At 43.2% G+C, this 22,982-nt stretch overlaps 1 protein-coding gene, 1 long non-coding RNA gene and 1 other non-coding gene across 4 annotated transcripts in view; 1 reads left to right on the forward strand and 2 right to left on the reverse strand.

Annotated features, from left to right (window-relative positions):
- Positions 1-1,962: 1,962 nt before the first annotated feature.
- EIF4G2 (eukaryotic translation initiation factor 4 gamma 2) lies at positions 1,963-18,507 on the reverse strand. 2 transcript variants are annotated; one of them, XM_074955056.1, is made up of 22 exons: positions 18,475-18,507; positions 16,689-16,795; positions 16,354-16,419; positions 15,708-15,833; positions 14,796-14,898; positions 13,628-13,759; positions 13,467-13,533; positions 13,225-13,376; positions 12,730-12,840; positions 11,755-11,838; positions 11,551-11,649; positions 11,218-11,359; positions 10,956-11,116; positions 10,327-10,440; positions 9,325-9,450; positions 8,976-9,080; positions 8,674-8,889; positions 7,748-8,006; positions 4,329-4,533; positions 3,573-3,784; positions 3,151-3,272; positions 1,963-2,790 (listed from the first exon to the last, which is right to left on the reverse strand). In XM_074955056.1, the coding sequence occupies exons 1-22, from the start codon at positions 18,490-18,492 to the stop codon at positions 2,725-2,727; spliced, it is 2,793 nt and encodes a 930-aa protein (XP_074811157.1). In that variant the 5' UTR covers positions 18,493-18,507; the 3' UTR covers positions 1,963-2,724. The 2 variants fall into 2 exon arrangements, with proteins under 2 accessions (XP_074811157.1, XP_074811158.1); XM_074955057.1 differs by lacking the exon at positions 10,327-10,440.
- LOC141990281 (small nucleolar RNA SNORD97) lies at positions 10,124-10,290 on the reverse strand. The gene has a single exon (XR_012640147.1). It is a non-coding gene; the product is annotated as a small nucleolar RNA SNORD97 (small nucleolar RNA).
- The window catches only part of LOC141988925 (uncharacterized), a 43,577-nt gene continuing 38,019 nt past the window's right edge, over positions 17,425-22,982 (forward strand). Inside the window, exon 1 of the long non-coding RNA XR_012639868.1 lies at positions 17,425-17,656. This is a non-coding gene — a long non-coding RNA (uncharacterized LOC141988925). The remainder of the gene's footprint in view (positions 17,657-22,982) is intronic.

Raw genomic sequence — 22,982 nt, forward strand, 5'->3', positions numbered from 1 at the left:
GCACCCAGGAGACATACGGTGATGATTAGCTGAGCAGGCTCCATGCTTGCCGTGGTATGGCGTCTGCACAGGTAACTCAAGAAAAAAGGCACAAAACGATTATCTGCCCTTGCTTTCACAGGAGGGAGGGAAGGGGGGCCTGACGATATGTACCCAGAACCACCTGCAACAATGTTTTAGTCCCATCAGGCACTGGGATTTCTATCCAGAATTCAAATGGGCAGCGGAGACTGCAGAACAGCTACCCACAGTGCAACACTCCGTAAGTTGACAGTTGCCTTGGCACTGTGGACACACTCCACCGACTACATGCACTTAGAGCATTCGTGTGGGGACACACACAAAATCGTCTGTATAAAAACGCTTTCTACAAAACCAACTTCTATAAATTTGACCTAATTTCATAGTGGACACATACCCTCAGAACAGCAAGCTTATAGTAAACCTGACTGAAGTATAAGTTGATTCTGTCTGTAAGTGCACTTTCACCATTAAAACAAATACTGGTAAAGCAGATCATATACATTTCACTCGGGACAAACTGGCAATGAGATGTGCAACTGTTGAGAACAATAGATTTTGAGCCTGCAGTGGGTTTAATATCATTAAGCAGCTCAAGGTTGTAGCCAATTGAATAGTCTGAGAAGAGGAAACTACAGTTTATGTTGCTCACTTTCTGCTCTGACTGCTAGGATGGGGAGTAAATATCTATATTTGGAGAAGGCATCAATAAAGGCATATAGTTCAAAGATTTTACGGATTAAGCTTTACACAGGCTAAAATGTTATCCCTATGTACTGCTCATTATCCATACTACAATGTGTCCTGGCACCTCCACTTGCCCTGTATCTAACCTACATTGTGTTGCTTTAGTTGCTAGACAAAGGTAAAAAGAATTAAGGATTTATGTATGGTGAAACGCCTCCCAAGGGATGTTTAACACACATACTCTGGCAAGAGCTATTTTCAATACCAGCTTGCAGACTATGCTGCACTACTTGAAGCCAGCCACCCTCCACCCCCAATTTAAAGTGATACAATGAGCATGCTTCTAACCCTTGTGAGAACTGCACCGTGTACCAACCTAAAAATACACCTACTCATGGGATGAGCCGTCTGAGCAACCTAACTCAGTAGAAGTGACATTTAGACAGCAGTCTTGAACACTTTTAGTCCGTTATATCTTGCTTTCCTTAAGTTCTCATCTACCAGAAAATGTAGCAATTTAGTGCTTATATAAAGTTCTCCTTTCATCAACGTTTCATTAAAAGAGTTATATAAAAGTGTGTTTGCAAGCTTATCAATACTATTTCTCTGTTTTAGTAGAAGGCAATAGCTTGTCCTTCAGGTGAGGAAATCCTAAGTTTTAAATTGCTTGTGGAACACACCATTGTCATGCTGGGTCAGGGCAGTGGTTCATCTAGTCCTCATGTGTAGCCAGTATGAGATACTTCACAGGAAGGTACAAGCAACCACACCACTACAAAATGCAGTCACCCAGATCTCAGGAATTAATAAAACTTGCTCTGTGATTAGAATTTCTTCACTCCCCCACTCCCTTGTATCTCATCTTTTAAAAAAAATCCATTGAACAGTGTCTACATATTATGAAATTAACACTTAGTAAAAACCAATGCAATCTGAAAGTTAAACTGGCCCTAACCCATCAGTAGACATAATGTAATGGTGACATTTTGCAGTTTAACTTAAATCAATTGGGAATAATGTTTAGACAGCCACTCAAACTCCCTTGTAGACACTGTTAAAAAAAGTTGATTTAAACTCACAAATTTAACTTTTAATAGTGCAACTTCCCTCATTTAGCAAGGCCTCAGCTCTACCTCATCAGTATATTACCACCTCTATACTTTAACTTCACTCCATTTGGATGAAATGTTTTTAAGGAATCCAATTAACCTTTGACAGTCAAAGCTCTTCTACCGGGAGACATTCAGAAACAAGTCAAGTATCACAATGTTTATTGATAGATACAAGTATATAAAATCAGGGCATGAACATGTCTTGATAAATTAAAGTAGACTTAATTTCAATACTATAATAAGAGGGACCAATTCAATTTCTCACTATTTTATGTTTCACACCCACAAAAACCACTTCCAAGGGCATTTAACCACCTTTCCAAACTGATCAGTTTTTGTGCAAGTAAACCATGTTTCTTTTAAAAAGACTTGTGCACTTGCCCAGGCTCAAGGATATTAAAATCTAGCACATAAAGCCCATTACTAGAGGTAGAATTACAGGCAATATACTATTACGGCAACAACCATCGATTACAGTTAAGGATTCTCTGTAACAACCAAATGGATAATCAAATATTGCAACGACTCAAGTATTACACTGAGCAAAGTGCATTTCTACAGTATTCAGTGTTGCTATTCAGTTTTCTAACTTAACAGCCTATAATAACTGGCAGCAAAGAAAACCCTTGCAATAGACTGCTGCTGCTTGAGAACTTATGATGTAATTATTGCATGCTGCTAATACACTGTTATCTAAACATTAAAGATACTCTAAAATATTTTATGGTAGACTATGATTAAGACATTACTACAAAAACCTTATGCAGAAGAATATCCTATTGACACGCTTCTGCTTTAAATATTGTGAAACATTACAGCGGAATGAATTTTCGCAGTGGTTAGGTCAAATGCAGTTACATCATAGCAACAGTGTTTGCACAAATTTAAGGCTTTGGCTGGTTCTTTAGTCAGCTTCTTCTTCAGATTCTTCTTCTTCAGCAGTTTCCAGCCAGGTTAGCCACTGGTTTACCTGCAATCATATCAATGCAATTTCAGAAGCAGAACGAGCAGACTGTGCGCGCGCACACAAATTTCTACGTCTCATTCAGGTGGCTTTCCCCTAAAATACTAGCATAGAAAGCATTTCTTTTGGCTAGCATACATGTCATGGACCTTTGTCCCTTTACTGTGTGGAGTACAGTGCTCCTTTATCCTGCCTCAGATTCCCTTCCCGAGCCCAAATAAATGCCACATAAGAGCATTTCTAAATTAAGCTAAGTACTTAATATTTTTACAATAGGCTTCCCTGAACTCATCAGCACAATGGAAGTAGGCAGATATATACTGAAAAAAGATTTTTTACAATTTCTGCTCCATTATACAGTTTTACCTGGAATAAAGCTTTGCCCTTCCCTGGAAACTCTTGAGTAATATCCTCTTTCCATGCCAAAAAGGCTTCCTCTTCAATAATTTCCATGTCGTAGAAATGAACAAAAAAGCGCAGTAACATGCCTATAAAAACAGGCCAGGTAAACCAATTCAATATTAGGCATATTGCTTTCCTCAGAAGCAGTTTCCCCAGCTGTAGAAAGCTCTACACAAGGCTGACAATTACACATTAAATGAAGTTTCATTTAGGTAAGTAAACTTTAAGCACATCCTAGTTATAAAAGTAGCAGAGGCTGCAATTATTAGAGACTGCCCTTTGACAGACAGGTTTACTAAACACTTCATAACATGGATGGCACTGGATTCATACTTTGCCAATTTGTTACTGTATTTGAGGGAAATATGTAAATACATTATCCATACCTTTTGGAAAGTTGTTGTTGTAGCAGTGCACCTGAAGTGCATACAGAGCACTCACTTGTAGATCAACATGGTCATGAAGAAACTTCTGCATTACTGGCTTGAAGGAAAGAAGCAGTTGTTTTTCCTGTTCTAACTGCTCTTTAGAAGGAGCAGACGAAGAATCTGGTTCGTCATTAGGCGGGCTTACTTCACTTGAAATATACTGCAAGAAACTGGAAATAAAAATTAGATATAATTTCAAAATGTTTTCATAGAAGACTAGTGAATTACTTTCACATCGTCGAAGTAGCTGTACAAACAAGCACTTCTGTCAGTTAGTTAAATTCACTATCAATATTTTCCACTTTCAACTGCTTAGAACTCACCACATTAAACCCAAAGACCAACAAGGTCCTATCTGGGGAAGTACTCAATGAGTAGACAGACAAGTTATTTGTGGGCCTATTCATCTTCAGATGCAAGGAATCCTAATCTATTTCCTTGGACTCTGCTGTTAGGGCACTGAAGGATTTGAGGACAAGGTCAGGATTTGCTCTTTAGAGCATTCTTTCCTTCTGCCGTAGTGCTTTAAACAGCATTAAAAACAAGTCATTATGAACCCCCTACTTGTGTAATATCTTGTCTCTATATCCTCCTTCTGCAGGGTACACTTTATTCCTGCTATGTGGATACTTCATAAGACATTATGAGCACAAGTCCATGTTTGAACTACTAAGAAGTATGACTGATTAATTCAGAGCAAACCTATCAGCTCACCTGGTCATCAAAATATTCACAAATCCCTTATCTACATGAAGTTTGGGTGAAATGTTGTCTTTAATCCATTTATAGATGGCTTGAGGGGATGGATCCAACTTTATTTGCTTCAACAGTTCCTTCTCCAGTTTCAGAAGTGGGAACAAGAAACTCAGTCCTTTCCCTTCCAAGATCTCCAGCATACGATCCTTATTCTGATCAATTTCTAAGACAAATTGAATGAAAATTCTGAATAACTAAGACAACTTTTGAAGTTAAACGATGGACCAAACCAGCTTAGCTGAAAAGGAGAGGTTACTTACAACTGCACAGTAACTGAGTTCATGATGTTTTGCCATGATGGGTGCTCCAGGCAAGGATGTACACATGCCCATACAGACTAGGAGATTTTTCTACTAATAGCGCCTATGGGTCTGCACCTGCACTGTATGCCTCCTTGTGCTCTGGTATGAGGAGCAAACTAGGACACTCCAGTTCCTTCAGAACCTCACAGCACAGTAAGACTCCAAAGCAAATGGGAAGGGAGGTAATGGCAAACACCAAATAGGGCCATTACTATAGGAGTAGGTTTAAACTAGTGTAAACTGTGGATTCTCTGTAACTTCACGTCTTTAAAAATCTTGATTTGAGGACTTAAGTAACACAGCTAGATGTTACAGGTCTATTAAAAAGGAGTGGGTGATCAAGGTTCTGTGGCCTGTAATGTGCAAGGCAGATTAGAGGACGGGTTCTCAAACTGGGGGTTGAGGTGAGTGAGTAGAAGGAGGAGGAAGAAGAAAAAGAAGAGTCGAAGGCTGACAGCCTTCACCCTCAAACCACACTGTCTCCAGCATTTATAATAGCGTTGTGTGTTTTTTCAGGGTAGGAGGCGTGTCTTGCACTGAGCGTCTTGCTGTGTGAAAGGGGTCACCAATTCAAAAGTTTGAGAACCACTGGATTACAGGATCATGATGGTCCCTTCTGGCCTTAAAGTCTATGGATCTAAGTTAAGTAACCTCTCCTTGGAGTTATTGTCCCTACGGGTTGTGACAAAGCTCCCACTCTACCTTGGTGGGTCTTGTGCTTATTGGCGGATTTGCTCGCCTTGGAGCTTCACGGCAGCCCTCAGCTTGGCCATTTTTCCTGAATTAACAGTCCAGGTCGACTCCTCCTGTGTCTGACCAGGAGTTGGGAAGGATTTGGGGGGAACCCGGGCTTGCCCTCTAATCCGGGTTCCAGCCCAGGGCCCTGTGGAATGCAGCTGTCTAGAGTGCCTCCTGGAACAGCTGTGCGACAGCTACAACTCCCTGGGCTACTTCCCCATGGCCTCCTCCCAACACCTTCTTTATCCTCACCACAGGACCTTCGTCCTGGTGTCTGATAATGCTTGTACACCTCAGTCCTCCAACACTCCGCGTTCTCACTCTCAGCTCCTAGCGCCTCTTGCTCCCAGCTCCTCACATGCACACCTCACATGCAAACTGAAGTGAGCTCCTTTTTAAAACCCAGGTGCCCTGATTAGCCTGCCTTAATTGATTCTAGCAGCTTCTTGATTGGCTTCAGGTGTTCTAATCAGCCTGTCTTAATAGTCTCCAGAAGGTTCCTGATTGTTCTGGAACATTCCCTGTTACCTTACCCAAGGAAATTGATCTACTTAGCCTGGGGCTAATATATCTGCCTTCGATTACTCTCCTATAGCCATCTGGCCTGGCCCTGTCACAGGGTGTACTACATAAAAGTCCCAAGCAATTCCTTAATGTGGAGGAGGGTGTTTAGGAGGTGGATCCCATACAAAGTATAGAACAGCTTCAAAGGCTGCGTCTGCTCTGAAGGCATGGAATAAGGCATAATGCTATGAAAATGTATTAAGGGAGGATAAGGTGACTGACTTGCAAGTGTCCTTGATGGGCACCTTCTTAAGGAGGGCAATGGAATTAGATGAGCCCTCACGGAGTAAGCAGTGACTTGAGGGGGTTCATCCCAGAAAGCAAAATGCACCACCACAATCACTTCAGTCTGAGAGGAGACTGAGTGACCCCTCCAAAGGGCAGAGTCTAGGGAAAGCCCTTTGAAGGACTTACTTTGATAAGGACACAAACCCAGGGCCCATTTTATATCCAATGTATGAAGACTGGTCTCTGAACCTTATCTAAGTTCCACTTGTCTAGGGAAGACAGATGAATGTCCTGATGGATGTGGCAGTCCAGTGATACTTCATGGAAGAAGTGTGGTAGGCCTGTAACGTAACTTTTGCCCAGAAGACACAGCATATGGTGGGTCAGCCATGAAGGCTTCCAGCTCCCCATCCCTTCTGGCTTAGGCGACTGCCACAAGGAACGAAGTGTTGAAGAATGGATGAAGCAGTCAGCAGGTTGTCCTGTGTTTGAAGGGAAATCCTCTTACTGTGTTAAGCATTAAGCTGAAGTTCCAGGGTAAGTTGTGGTCCTACACTGGAAGGAACAGATTAAGGAAGCCCTTAAGGAATCTTGCTGCAGGATATGCAAAGATAAGGGGTTTTTCTGAGTGGCAGATGGAAAGCTGTAATGGCAGATAAATGAACCTTGACAGAGCTCAGGAACAAGCCCATCAATTTCAGGATTAGTACAAAAGCTGAAGATAGATTTCCTGCTATTTAAAAAGGACTTGCAAGAGCAGAAGTACTTCTAGATCTTCTACCTATTCTCCCCTGGCATCTACACACACATAGAACCAACTGAACTTCAGAAGAACATTCCTGCTCTCGGCCTGAGAAGCTGGGATGATAAACTGGGGCAGGTTATGGAGCGCTACTACAGAGCCAGAAGATCAGTCATTACAAGAAGGTACAGAGGCAGACCAGATGGGCCAGGAACCACATTCATCTTGGCCACACTGTGGTTATGAAAGTGATCATGGCTTTCTCTTTGAGCAGGGCTTTATAGATCAGTGAAATTGAAGGGAAGGCATATAAGGGACCAATGTGCCAGAAGACCATCTCCCAGGGAGTCACAACTGTGTATCTTTCACACACTGCTCTGAGAAAACTGGCATTTTAAGTTGGAAGGCATGGCAAAAAGGTCTACCTGGGGAAGGCTCCTGGTAAGGCTGATCTTTCAAAATAGCATGTCTGTCATCTCCCACTTATGAACTTGATGGCACTTCTAGCCAACAAAACCAAAACAAAAACTCCAATTAAGAATGCAATGGCACACACACATCCTCATCTCAGGCATCCATATAGACAACTTGAAGAATAGCATTGATACGACATCAAATAAATCACTGGGGTAGAAAAAAACCTGATCAATATAAGAAATTCTGCTATATGACAAAGTTATTTATTAAAATACCTTATCCCCCTCCCCAAGAACGTTTCATGGCATTTTCCACCCTAGTGCACTTCACAGAAGTTGCAAGATAAAATGATTAATATCATGTCACAAGTATTTTTGATTGCTTACCTGGCAACATCTTCTGCATGTTGACTTTGCTTTGTTGGAAGAGTTCAGTTAGCCATTCACGGTCTTGTAACTTAGCTAACTGCTGAAGACAAAGCAAGAAGAGGGGGAAATGGGTGCCACTCTCCAGTGGTTGAGCCAGTTCTGAAATGCTCACCAGTTCTGAAATAATGGCACGGGCTGCAAACTGTGCTAAGTAGGATTTCACCAAAGGGATGTCTACCTCCAGTTTGGGACACTGGTCCAATACATTCAGGAATGCCTAGGAAGAGGGAAGAATGTTAACTTGTCAGCAACATGATTAGTCTAGGGAACTACAAGATGAAAGAACCTTACACGCAAGGTCTATTCTGTCTAAAGGACACTAACTATACATCCAGTGAAAACTGTGTCTATTATTCGGAGTAGTACCTACAATTTACTATAGCAGTTTTCAAACTTTCTGTATTGTGACCCCTTTCACACAGCAAACCTCTGAGTGTGATCCCCTTATATGGGGGGGTGGGGGGGGGGGGGAGAGAAAGACTTAAATTAATGGGGGCTGGGAAATGTCTGCCCCGCAGAGCTGATAGCTCACAATCCCCATGCAAACACCTTGCGACATGAGGAATTATGACCCCCAGTTTGAGAACCCCTGTACTATAGGATATTACAGAAAAAAAAAAAGAAGTAGAATTCTATCAAATAAGAAACTGGAAAACCATCTAGTCAGTTTCACGATTTCCATTTGTAGATCTTGGAAACAGTCATTGAAACTGTCACATATGAAATAGGAATGTAGTTGTAAAGCCACAACAGTTGGGAAGAGGGACTTGCAAGGTCAGCATTCAAATCACTTACAGTTTTTAAGCAGACTACCTTTTTGAAGCTAAGCATCAAAAACAGAACCTTTAACTCAAAAAGAACTCCAAAGCTACAACACAGAGTACCTGCATGAAGTTGTCACTAGTGGCTATTCCTTCTTGTTTGAGTAAGCTGATCAAAGCACTTGCTTTCTCTTTATCTTCATCTGATCGGTCTAGGGATTGAATGATAATTTTGCTCAACATCTCGGGTAGGAAGGGCTTTGGAGCCCTCATTTCTCTCACACCACTGATAGCATCATTTGCATTTCCATTGTTCAGATAGTCAGTCACAACAGCTTCCTGAAACAGAAATGAATATCTGAGCTCCACTGATTTCTTGCAGCAGCCGTGTCTCCTGTTTGGAGCAGAGTACAACATTAACTTACAGTGAGTTTAAGCAATTCTTCCTTAGAAGGTGGTGGCTTTTTACTGATCTTTGCAGGCTTCTCTTGAATAAGTGGTGGATTTGTTTTGAGACCAAGCTGAGGAGGCTTGAAAATAAGTGATAAAGTTAGGGTAGTTTCAGAAATTACGTATTTGGTTACATTTATTCAAATAATCTTTTGCTGAAAGTACAGCCAGAAGAAAAGCCTGTATTCATTTCATTGTTTTTTATATACGATTGTGATTTATCCTGATGCATGTGCAAGAGCTACTTTAGTTGTCAGCGCTTAAATTGCATACATATTTATACAGAGCTAAACAATAGTTACTTATCAAATTAGGAATATTTACCTGTCCCAAAGGTGGTGTCTGAGTGCGTGGTGGTTGTGCACTGGGAGGAATCATAGTTATTTGGGGCTGAAGCTTTGGCACTTGGTTCTTATTCATTAGAAAAGATTGAGCAGGTCTCAGGCTTATCTGTAAGACGACAAATCCTAGCCCATCAAACTGCTGAAGTTCCTTGGCAAGTCATTAAATAATCAGAATATCACACAAGCCCTGCTAATGTAGTATAGTGATTCAGGACAAATTTATTTTTGTAGGCCTGATCTTGATCTCATGCCAGTTTTACACTAGTGTATTCAATGGGATTTCAGAATTTACACTAGTAAAACTAATCAGGAATAGGCCAAGTGTGTACTTCAACACCCAACAACAGAATGAACGAAGTCCCAATTTGAAACAAAATGTGTTAATATAAGGTGCCTGTGTATTTAAGTCTTGGCTGTTGATTTACAATATCAAAGACACAATATTGCTAGTTTCAGCCTTGCTTTGGTATTTTGAGGACTGCAATATAAACCCAAAGTGATCTGGTTTGGAAACAGAGGCATGGCTATTAGGTAAGCCAAGATTTAAAGGAAAAATATGCAAGTTGACATCTCAGTGACTGTGTCAAATGCAGAGTAAACTTTGTATTATTGTACATGCATATCAGTTTTCAGATTGACTGAAATGTTATTTTATCATGGCCAACCACTCCCCAAAGCAGACCTTTAAAGAGAGCCGGTATTGTGACCAGACGAAGAGCTCCTTTATATGAAAGGCCAGAGGTATTGGCCTTGCTTTATGAAAGAAAAATCCTGAGAAATTGCCCTCATATCTCATAATCTTGCTCACAGGACGCTGGACACCCAAGGATAATGAGGGTTAAAGTGAAAGTGGAGAAGGGACAAAAAAGAAAAAGAGGAGGAGATGAGAAGCAGAGGTCCAGCATTAGTCCTCGTAATAACGCGTCTTGCTATAATCATTGGGCAATATATTAAGAATGCTGCAAGTAATGTAGGTATATACCTCATCTGCATTAAGCTGTCCTTTCTTAGAAAACCGAGGTGGCATATCCTTCGACTGTCCTTGTTGCTGGGATAACAGTCCCTGATTCTGGTTATGGTAGAGCTGGCTTTGCCCCTATTTCAGAGGGAGAGAGAGGGAGAGAGAAAGAAAGAAAGATAGAGAGAAAAGAAGTGCAGATGACGGGGGTGCACAAAATATGGTAGTAGTACCAAAGGAACTAGAAGTTCAATAGAAAATATTTGCCAGGGAAGGAAGAAAGAGGGGGAAAAAAAGTAGTGTATTCTATCCCTAAAACCAGGGCCATGGATTTAAAAGAAAAAAAATCGACACATTACACACTTCTGACTTGAAGTCATTAAATGTGCACCTTCCCTGGCAATAAAGAAAGAAGTCTCCCTTGCATCAGTCTCTCTCTTTTTTTGGGGGGTGGGGGTGGGGGGGATGGAGAGGGGAGCTGGGGGAGAAACGACGCAGTGTGCAAGAAGTGCTTATTCTCCTACCAGCTGTAAGAACCTTATACACCACAGATGACCATCATCCATCTGGAAGCCTGCACATCTGTCTCAATCTAAAGAGATTCCAAAACTAAGAGGTTTCAGATATACCTAACCACCAAAAGTCTTCCTTACCTGATTTTTCAAAAAAGATTTGCCTAGATCTCCAAACTGGGATTGAGCAGGAGGCATGAGGTGTCCCCCATGGCCATTGAAAAGTTGATTTGAACGATGACGTCCCATGGTTGGTGAAAATCTATCCTGAATAACTCCTGGACCAGTACCAATTCCACTACCTGTACATAGGAAGGTGAATGAGAACATAGACAGTCATGTACACACCTGACGTTCAAGAGGATGCTGCTGCTGCCACAGCAGCTTTAGGATTTCCGTTTACCTGGCATTTGTCCAAACATATCAGCAAGCCCTCCAAGTGGGTCCCTGTCAAGTTTCATCCTGGGTGGCATAAACGGTCCCTCCAGAAAAAAGTCGCTTCTCATCCCTTGAGCCATAGGAGCAGGAATAAAGACTCCCAGATCCTTCAAAGACAGATTTAGAATCTTAGTCAATTCATCTAGATAGTTCTGCAAGTCCAGAATATGTATTCGCAGTCTATTCAGATTCTAGGATTAAGAGTTTAGTCAGAGTCCAGGAGTCTTCATGCAAACATGCCACAGATAACCAATAATACATCATTACATTTGATGCAAATGTACATGGAAGTACTTACTTTTACTGCATCTTGACGGATTTGATTGATAGTCTTTGGTCCATTGTCAAGAAAAGCTTTGCGAGGAACCCAGTTGTGTTCTCTCAACTCCACAGTATCCTAAATGAAAAAAGCAAAAACTTAATGGGAGGGGGGAGAGAAGAGACGAGACAAAGAGGGCAAAAAACCTCACAGGACAAACTGTTAAGTGACTGGCACTCTTACCTGCAGCAGGAAACGAATCCTTGCTGGCAATTCCTTACTTAACATCAAGGAGCGCATACGGGCAAAGTACTGATCCATTAAGGACTAAGAGGAGAAAGAGGCCAAGTTTAGCTTAGTTGTTTAAAGTTTCAGTTTCCCCCTCAGTAGTCTCTCTTTTCAGGATCAGTATTACAAATTACATTTTAAATGTGGCAGTGTTCAAATGATCTAAAAACGATAAAGAGAAACAGGCTGTTGTCCTCCCCTTCTGTTTCCATTCCTTTAAGGGAATGGATTGGAATGGACTGTAGCTGAATCACTAGACTATCTTCTGCCCAAGTCACTCTGAGGCAAAAGTCAACACTACTTAGCTTTATAAACATTCTGACAAATGACCAGCTACTAAAAATACCTATGAAGACAAGTCAACCTTAAGAGACATGGGTTAGGAAAGTTATAGGCCATAAACATATAGAAGAAACATCATGTAACTAGTTGCTTGTGCTTAGAATACAGATCTACATCATCCCCCCCCCCCCCCCAATAGAAAATATTCAGATACATAATTCCCCAACTTTCTAGAGTGAAAATTGTGAACAAGCAACTTATTTCTGCCTTTTTCCCCCTCTCCAGAAAGCCATCTCAAATAAAAAATACAATCAAAATATGAATCCTTCACAGATTTAACACAACGGTTCCAGCATTCTGTTTGGGGGGGGGGGAGGGGGGGAAGAGGACAAGTCTGCGCTAAGTATGCAGAGTTCACACCAATTATGAAGTGATGAAAAAGCAACACAATTAAATGTAGATGAACTCCCTGAATATAAAGAACTTAGTCCAAATCTAGTTCTTTCCAGCCAGTTTTTAAAGGTTTTGGTATAGTAGCACTCAGTCTGAAACACTAATTCAAAGTGGATTGCAACATATTACACCTGGGTCCAAAATTTTTTTTTTTAAAAATCAGTGTTAGTACTCCCGTTTGAAAGAAAGACATACCTTGGCTTTTGCATGGTCTAGTCTAGGTCCCACTGTCCTCATTATCTGACAGAGGCACTCCAAATCCTCCCCCATATCCTTGAGTTGGACTCTCTTCTTCTTTTCCAAAAGCTAAAACATTAAAAAGAGGGATTATTTCCATTAACAGGGGGATCCTTCTGCAGACAGTTATGAGGTTAATTCAAAATACAGAATGCTCTCCCCTCTCTCTATATAGAGCCTGATTCTGCAAAATACCTGGACCAAATTAAAACCTATGAGAATTCTCCAAGATGAGAACTCTATCTGTTCGATAAAGCTATATACTGCACTGAAAGTTGCCCCTCTTGAACAAAAACAAAAAACCCCCAAAGTATTTTGCACGGTCATTAACTATTCAAATTTTCCTACATACACACTTCTTAAAGCAGTATTGACTATTTCGCACTTGAATGTTAGCTGTAAAGAACTATTTTACCAAGCTGTTACACAAATTTAGGAAGTCCTGACACTTACTGTTTTGATGCACTTATGAAGGATAGATTCATGAATAAGATCAAGCTTGCCAAGTTCTCCAATGAATTTGATGTTCCCCAGCATCTTGATCTTGGCAATAGCTCTCTGTTCCTCCTCCTCCGGGAGGAGGGGACCATCACGCTTATCATAGACTGGACGTAAAGAGAAGTGTGTCAACAATACTCTACAAATATACATAAAATATAAAGTCTAGATTTAATATAGACTAGCTTTAATCTTACTATCAACATTTCTGGTGCGGTTTTCAAATTCATCTTGAAGTTTAGAAATTAGGAGGCGTCTGAATGTCTACAAACAAGATATAATTAGGTTTCAGACCAATGCAGTTAACGACAAGCAAAAAGTTTAGATTTTCAGTGAGAGAGAGGAATAAGACACTCACTGTGCTTTGCTTCTGTCCTGGATGACACTCTGCTGATGGGCCATCAAAGTTGGGTGCATCTTCTGCCAGCCGCAGACATAGTTGAGCATACAGGGAGCTATACTTCGGCTCTTCGAGGGCTTTGTCTACGATCTAAAGAAATAGTATGTTTCTAGTACCGTAATTGATTAGATTTTAATTCAAACTTTAAGATACCCTTTCAGGATTAAGTAGTGAATATCTTCAACAGGACACTAACAGGGGACTTTTTAAAACTGTCTATTTGGGGGCAAAGTACCCAGTCATACAGTTACAAGAGTCACTCTTATATGTGACTATTGTTCCAGATGGACTCCTGGTATTTCCTAACCTCTTACAGCCTTAGAGAACTTGAGTATCTTGTGTAATCTTCAACACACTGGTATTCCAATGTTAAAAAATACCCTCCTCCCTCCCCTCCAACCACCTCAGAATCTATTATAGTCTTACAACATTGCTATGGGATTTAGATAGTAGTTGTGCCTGAGCTCACACATCTTTTATTTCATGTGAATGAGTGTATTTGGTTCTGCCTCTGCACCGGGGGGAGGGGTGGGGGTCACAGCATGGTGTGTGTCTGTGGACTAGATTATCTCTCAAAGTCCCTGCCAGCCCCATTTTAGTTCACCTGACTATACTGAAGTAATTTACACAGAGCACAAAGATGGGTAGTACAGTACAAATTATTTTGCACAGTATAACTACTAGTAGTAGCAATGTTTAAAAAAAAAAAAAAAAAAGCTACACTATCACTTGGCACTCAAAGTGTAACAGAGTCCCAAGACCACCTATAGAAATATCAGAAGCATTTGTGGCTAATAAAAGCCTGCTTCAGATTAAAAGAAGTCTTCACATCCTGTACTACTGTAGAAATCTTTACCAGGAAAGGTTGTTTTAATATATGCATAAACATTAAATTGCTGGTTAGTTAGGCTGCTGCTTCTCTTCCAGTTGTAACCCCCAATATGTAATAAAATTAAGTTCTGGACAATATTCCGTCATCTATTTGTCCCTATTTTATATAACAGGAACAATTCTGAGACTTTAACCAAGATCAATCATCCTTTAAGCAAAAACTTAAGTTTTAGTACAATCACTTATTCTTATTAAATACTAAATTAATAAGCACTTAAAAATACACCTGACTTACCAGCAGTATGATCCCTTTTAGAATGAGCTTAGACTCTACACCCACATTGAGGAGCTCAAGGCATAGCTTGTCAAACTTTTCAGGAGTAAGTTTATTTAGTATGCTATAGGAAAAAAAGTTAAGAGGAATCAGTTATGTTTGTAAAATGTTCACATAGTCCATACAGTTTAATCTACATGAGTTGGGGTTAAGATTTGAGTTCTCCTGGTTTTCTTCCAGTTTTCACTTTTGACAAGAGCAATTTACTTTGTAAAAAGAAAAGGAGTACTTGTGGCACCTTAGAGACTAACCAATTTGAGCATAAGCTTTCGTGAGCTGCAGCTCACTTCATCGGATGCATACTGTGGAAAATACAGAATTTACTTTGTGTGTTTGTCAACTAGAGTAGCTTTTAGGGCACATGAAAAATACACTCAGTAGCAAAGAGAATATAGCAGTCTTAATCCCCCCCCTTAAAGTTTTTTTTTACATGACACAGGGCAGACAATTCATATTTTCTACTGCTCCTGCTCCACCAATCCCTTACAGAAGACAGCTACTCAGGAATTTCTAACCAGCTTCAGGAATACTCTCTCATAAGTTTATGCACATGTATTTGCCCCTCCTTCTAACCCTTCCATTAGGAACTATGTATTTCAATTTTAACCATATAAGACATTTCATTTGTGGACCCTCCCCCCCAAAACCAACAAAACAAAAAACCCCCACAACTTTTAACGGAAGTGTGGACCCCTCTGGAAATCTTGGATATAGTCTGCAGACCCCTTGGGGTCTGAAGACCACAAGTTGAAAACTACTGGTATAAAAAGTACTTATACTACAGGTTGGTAAGACAATATGGGGGAAAAAGATAATTTTTAGTACTCCATTTTGCCAATTGATATTAACCTTAAAAATAACAGACCAACTTACCCTCTTACTTTCCTGAAGATTGCATCATGTCGTTCTTTGTCATTTGCGGAGTCGTCATCTCGTCTAGTGCTTCGTGAAGGAATCCATTTCTGAGCGTTTTGCCCTGGGGTTTTCCCCAGGAACTCGCTGTATTTATTGAAAAATATAAATAAGTAAACTGAGAAAACACGATTTTGCTCAAATATTGTCACAAGCAGCAGAAGCATTGAATGTCACCTTAGATTTAGGATATGAACCTGCAACTGGTTGTGCAATAGGTGCGCCCTTAGCCTATGGGGACAGTACGGAGACCCACATACTTCTTTTGCAGGATTGGGTATTCTCTAGGATCCCCAACAACTTCTCTCCACACCCCCTTTACTTCACTTCAGTTAAATGAAATCTGATCATATTAGCACTAACAAGTTAGTAATTGCCTACAGTTGGCCAGCCTAACTAAAAAGGTAAATGTCTTTTTCTCTTGTATACAAAACTGGAATAAGATTTGTCAGTCTTATCTGTTAGCAAGCTAACAAAAACTGACAAAAAGTATAATCACATGGTGTCTTAGAGAAGTCTGCATGCATGCAGCAATTATTGATCTCAAACCTGTAGACTCCTCATTTATGGGTGTATATGTTTTTACCACCATGGCAATATGACATACCTGTTGCTGGCAGTCTTGGGATAGTGCTGAGGTGCACCCCTACTACCTCCTCCGCCTGAAGAAGCACTGTTTCAGAGAAGAAAATATCTTTATTCAAGGCTTTTCAAAAGTACTCTCTCTAGCTCAGGACTAGCTACACGGTTTTTGTATATTTTATTTGAAAGTTTAGCTATACATCCTTCACAAACAGAAGTTAAAAGTGATACAATTAATCCGTCACTTAGCATATGAAACGAACTTAAAATTCTCAGGGAGACAGTTCAACGTATATATTGCCAGACATTTTGCTTTTGAGTTATTTTACAACAGTCTGTCATTGAGGGGAAAAAACCTACCTGAAACGAGAAGCACCCCCTTCTGCAATCGCACTCTCCACTTTGGCGGCTTGACAACGAAGAATCTTCAAAAGAATAATAAATTGACAGGGTGGGGGGAAAAAAACCTAGAACGATAAATCAAGAGATCATATTACAATTATTCGCTTGTGCTCATATCAGAGTTCTTTTCTTCAGCAGGATGACATCTATTAAACTCAAATAATGTGGTTTGTGTTAACCAAGGGCTTTTATTAAAAAGCACTCCCCCAGAGCTTAAATACAGCTTGAAAGTCAGTTTATTCCTTCACTTATGTGCAACACTTGATGACATCAGCAACATAAAGCAATGTAGGGACATTCTCAGAAAGCTCGATTATGTGACCATAATCATTTCTCTTGTGGCCAAAAATAAGGTCTCAATTCTTGTCCGAGAGGCACCTTTTTCTTACAGGTTACTTAAATTAAGATTTATTTGTACTATTGTTGAGTTTGGCAGGAACAGCCACGCAATAATATCAAATTTAACAGGAATGCATCCTAAAAATCGTAGTGTGAACAGATGTGCCAGATCATAAAGGGTTTAATCCAGGCCTATTTAAGATCACATGACTATCTAATCCATGTGATAGTCATTTAACTACAGAACTGCTTTAAACTCCGTTTGCCTCACCCCACAAATGGTTAAGATCCAAAGATGGAGGTAGTTTGAGCATGCCTGGAAATGTGGGTGGCCTTTAAAAGAAAAATCAGAGCAGTACTCATCATGGAGGTAGTCTGCTCTGAAAAGAGAAGATCGAGCACCTGAACAGTTCTGTGTTTCAAAATTTTCCTTCCACAACCTCTTCTACTGGCTCAGCCATTTTAAAAAATTAAGTGACGAGATAAGGCATGATGGAGCCTAGCATAGTTCTCGTCACTGGAGAATGAGCGCATGAAAAGTGTTTCCCCCTGAGGAAGTCCCCCTGCCTCCTATGCAGGTTTGGCAGGTAAGCGCTACCTCCTACTCTTTAGGGATCCTTTCCGCGTGAGCAATACACCTTCTAATCCTGCCCTGCCTACTCAGGGCTGGGGGCAAGGGAAGGGAACAAGAGGGGGCTGCAGCCGAACAAAAGGGCTGCGGGAAACGCAGGCGGCAGCAGCGCCGCCCCGCAGGACACAGGCACTTCCCCCCTCCCTGCTGCACGGAGCCCCGAGCGCCCCCCTGCCCCCCGCCTCCGGGCGCCGCCCGTTCCTAGGCGCAGCAGGCCCGGCCGGCTCTTTGTTCTCGGCGAGGGAAGCAGGAAAGCCCCAGCCCGCCCTCTGCAGGGCGACGGGCCTCCCCCCCCCGGACTATGCGCAGCCCGCGAGGGCCTCGCCGCCCAGACAAAGCGCTTCCCCCTTCGCCGGCGCAGGGAGGCACCCGAAAGGGCGTGGAGAAGCGCAAAACGGGGCGGGGGGGGGGGGGCGGCGGTGAAATGAAGCTCCTGCGGAGCGAAGGGCTCCTCCGCCCGCCCCCAAGGAGGGGATCCTATGGGGGCGACCACGGTCCCGAAGGTGCGTCCCCCTCTCGGGCAGGTCGGGGATCAAGGACTCGCCCCTCCCTGGGGCAGATCAGGACCCCTCATCCTACACCCCGGTGTAGGCGGGAGCAGGTAGCTTCTCCCGGGTTACGCGGGAGCCACACTGCCTTCCCCGGAGAAATCAGTCCTCCGCCTCCCCTTTACCCCGCCGCCGCGAGCGGGCTGAGGCGCCCTTCCAAGGGCAGAGCCGGTAACCGGCTCCCCCCGCCGCTCCTCCCCCCGCCCGGCCGCGCCGCAGCCGGTACCTCCCCACGGCTTCTCATCCTAGCCGGACAGGCTGCGAGTCTCTGCCCTTCGCTCACCGGTCAGGGAGAAGCCGGTCCCGGCGGCCGGAGCCGCCATTTTGTAGTGAAGAAAGAGGGGGAAGCGAAAAGAAGATGGCGGCCATTTTAGCGGCGGCCATTTTAGACAACAGTACCCCCCCACCTACCCACCGCTGTCCGCCGGCACCGGCTTCCTCACCTTCCCTGGGGCCTCGTCAGCTTCACCGGATCCCGGCGGCTACCAAGGGCAGGGGGGGGGGGGAAGACGAGAGAAGGGAGGGGGAAAGAGGGAGCCGGGGACCGGGGTGGGGGGGGGAGAGCGTGCGACGCAGGACGAGCCTCCGAGTCACCCAAGCAGGAGCAGCCAAAAGCTTCCGTCAACCACCTCCATAGAGATCCAACTCGCGGCCGCTTCTAACGCGCACTGAGACAGCCCCACTAACTTTATTACCCTGCGCGCAACCTACCCCCGCCTCAGCACACCAACGGCCAATCGCCGCCGGAGACTCCGCCCACCCCCGCCAATCACAGCAGAGGAAGGGGGCGGGGATAGAGCAAAGATGGGGGAGGAGCGAGCAAGGAAAGCTTGGTTGAAGAGCAGCACCTCCGCAGTGCAGCACCGGTATGCGCGAAGACATTTACGCCAACGGGATTGCGTAGCTGACTGGGTGTAAAGGGGGCAGTTGCGCAAGTGGCGCACCCATTCAATGGGGGCTGCCTGCCTGTCTCTCTTCTTTGCTGTTTGTTCCTATGTTTCTCCCATCAGGCAGGCTCCTGATTCAGGAGGGCGAAGGAGCTGTCCCCGTGCATTACATCGGGCTGCCTGGCTCACAGCGAGCAAGGGGAGGGGACGTTTTACCTACTACTGTATACTACTACTCAGCCTCTCTGACCAGGTTGAAAACACACGTACACACCCCACATATCGTTGTTACACACTACACGGTTATACATTGTGATCTGAGCCTGAAAACAGCTGCATGAAGGACCTTTGCCATGGTGGCTGCAGGGGTCTAGTCCCCTGCATCCAATTCTAGGGTTGCATTCCCTCCTTAGAGGCCACCTAGGGTGCAGTAGATGGGTTCAGCTGGTAGAGCTGTTCAGTCCATTGCATGGCATCATGCACCTGACTGATGGTTGACGATGATTCGTGAGGCCGGTTCTGACTTACATGGTTTATAATGTTTAACAATCGTTCTTGAACATGGTTGTAGCTATGGTAGCACAGTTGGATGCTTTGCCATGGAAGGACTTTTGCTGCTGCTATGACTGACAGCACATGCACATTTCACAATGCAGCTACTAGGCAGATGAAAGATTTTCCTTAGACTATAAATCACAGTTCCTTCCTCCTCTTAATTGATATGTTTTTGCACATTATTTTAGAGTACAGTCTTGTCAACAGTAAACCATCATTATCAGACATGCCAAACTCTCAAAAAAACAAACAAAACAAAAAACAAAAAAAAAAACCCCACATCCAGAAATGGGGCTTGTTTTTTTGCTTAATTAGCTTGTGAATTGCTTATTAGCTAGTTTTTGGCTTGTTGCATCTTATTGCTTCCTTTTTTTGATCAGCTCCCAGCAAGCAGCAGGGGGAAAGAGTCAGGGGTGCACAGCAGGCCCATGCTAGTCCCAGACTGCACACTGGGGGAAATCTAGTCACAGGTTTTTGCCCAGAACCGTGATTGTTCAGCTTGCAGGATACGCTTCAAAATATGGCTGTTCTCTCAAACTGTTGTTTTTTCCTCACTTTTCACAGGGTGGTGGCAAAAATAAAGTGAGAGGTTTGAGTAGATATGAGGATGGTTATAGGAGAGTCTTAGTTGGGGGGTAATAGGAGAGTTCTACCTATTGAATTGTTCCAAAGTGCATGTTATAAAGATTTAAAGATTAAATAAATATTTTATATACGCAGCCTGATCTTGGAGGGAGCATACTCTAATCACAAAGTAAAGAACAGAGCCCTAAACTGTCAGCTATAGCTATGACCATGTTAAAAGTTGTGAAGCATGGTAAACTCTGCTTAGCAATAGTGTTGCTCCTTCTTCTGATATTAGTCTCAACAATCTGGCAAATGGTGGCAGAGGTTGAGGCCAAGGGCTTTGCAGGTCAGTGCCCAGCATTGACTGAGTATACTCCTGTACTCTACCTAGTGGATACACAATACACTCGTTTTAGAAAAAAGTGGTGGTTAGATGACATTAAGGGTAATCTTTTTTTCCCCAGGAATAATAGCCCAACTTCAAGGCCTGGTTCCCAGAGAACAACTCTAACAGAGACAAAGCAGAGAGCAAACTCTCCCACAGCTCACACAGCCATTTCTTCCTTGACCACTGACTTCCATGCAGAACTTGCATAACCCCAAACTAACAACAACAACAACAACGTGTGCTATACCAAAGCTAAACATTTGCTTGCACACTAGAAGGCGAACTTGGAAGACTTGTAACAGCACCACCTCATGATGTGTGCCATAACGATATCATTTTCTAAGGCTTAGTCTACACTACAGAGATAAGTGAATGTAAGGCAGCTTACGTCAACCTAATCATGTCAATGTCTACACTAGAATGCTGCTTCTGCCAAAGCAAGTGGCCTGCTACACTGACATAACTCCACCTCTGTAAGAGGTATAGTGCTTATTTCAGTGTGATTAAGGCAGCGTAGTGTAGTGGCTGTGTAGACTCTGCCTTACTTAGATCTGCTGTTGGTTGTCATTGTCAGTTTCATGGCTCCAGCTGTGAGCCCCAGGCTGCTGCTCTGAGCAGGAGGCAGCTGTGAAACTGACACAAATGTCAATTTCACAGCTGGTAGGTTTCCAGCAGTGAAATTGAGCCCTGCTTGGCTCACAGCTCAGGCTGTCACCCTGGGGAGGGTGGGTTACTCCACTATGAGCTCTGCACTGCTGTCAGTGTCCACAATGCCCCACTTCAGTCATGCAAGTGCTCCTGGTGAGGATGTGCACCATCAGTGGCAGATACAATAGGTCGGGGAGGCTAAGCCTCTCCTAACCCAGGCCATGGCCCCACCCATGCTTTGCTCCAAGGTCCCGCCCTTGCTCCCCCGAAGCCGGCAGGGGCTGAACTTGGGCTGGCAGCCTGGAGCTCAAGGCTTGTCTGGCTGGCGGCCCAGAGCAGCTCAAGCCAGCCTGAGGGTTGGGACAGTGCTTTGGCCTGCCTGGTCCCCAGGCCTGCTGGTGGCCAGGGGCAACTTGGGCCAGCCCACAGGCCCCCGGTGGCCAGGGGTGACTCAGATGGCTGGCAGCCAGGGGTAGCTCACGCAAGCCCATGGCTGAGGGGTTAGAGTGGTTTGGCCAGGGCTTCTCTGGCTGGGAGGGGCCCCCAGGGCTCTGGTGGGCGAGTGGCCAAGTAGGTGGGCTAGCCTTCCCGAAGTGGGGGAGGGTTCACCCACCACCTATGATGTGCACTATGGACAGAAGTAGGGTAGTATGGACACCAACAGTCAATTGAATTACTGCGGTGGCTGTAGGTCAACCTAAATTAAAATAGACCTAATTTTGTAGTGTAGACAAGCCGTAATACAATTATAGCTTGCAGTTTGGTGTTTTGATGGGGATGAGGCTTTTAATTTGTACTGAATAAAATTTACCCCTGCACTGAGTGCCCACTTCAGGAACTGTGTGTCATTTAAACCAGTCATAGGAAGGCTCACTCCTCTCATTGAAGTCAATAGGAGTGTGCTCATGTATGTTAGTTCAAATAATGCTGCCACAGATGCAGCCTTAGGTGGATTCCTAGGTCATGCAGGATCCCTATCAGCTACAGAATAAAATGCTAGACTGATATGGGTCATGTCCCTTTACCACGGGAGCTTTATGGTGATACTGCTAACTTTAACCTCCTAAAAGAATCAAAATATCTTCCTTTTTATCACAGTCCTGGATGGGTCATGCCAGAGGTTTTTCTTAACACTAAACTTCCACAAACACCCACGTTAGCTCTGGACACATCACCTACTGTGCCTTTCTTTTTTTTAGCTGGCATGACAGAAGTGTAGGGCAAGTGACTGAGAAAGTGACACACTAACTCTTGCACCCTGCAGCTGGGAGGTCCAAACAAATGGCTTTACTGAAAGCCTCTAATTTTCCAGAACCAACTCTGGTTCTTCATACCTTGCAGTAGGCTCTCAACACCTTATATTGCTGTCCAAAAATTTATGGGAGGCCTACCGTGGCGCACCGATATAGGCCTTTGTGTGTTCCTCTTCAGTAGGATGACATTAATCCAAGGTATTTTCCTCTATCTAACAACAATAAGCATTAACAGTTTAATCTACAAAATTCTATATGAAAAAACCTGAACAGACTATTTAAAAATAAATTTCATGCACAGACACATATGCTGTATGTAGGTAAACACATGTAGGGACTGTCTTTTTTTAAAAACAAGCAAACAAAAAAACTAGGAAGGTCAAGATTTCTTTATGATGGGGGGAGGGGTAGAGGAATATTTTTTCCCCTGACTTGT

The sequence above is a fragment of the Natator depressus genome, chromosome 6 (genome assembly GCF_965152275.1).
Source record: "Natator depressus isolate rNatDep1 chromosome 6, rNatDep2.hap1, whole genome shotgun sequence".
In the NCBI taxonomy this organism is placed as follows: domain Eukaryota; kingdom Metazoa; phylum Chordata; order Testudines; family Cheloniidae; genus Natator; species Natator depressus.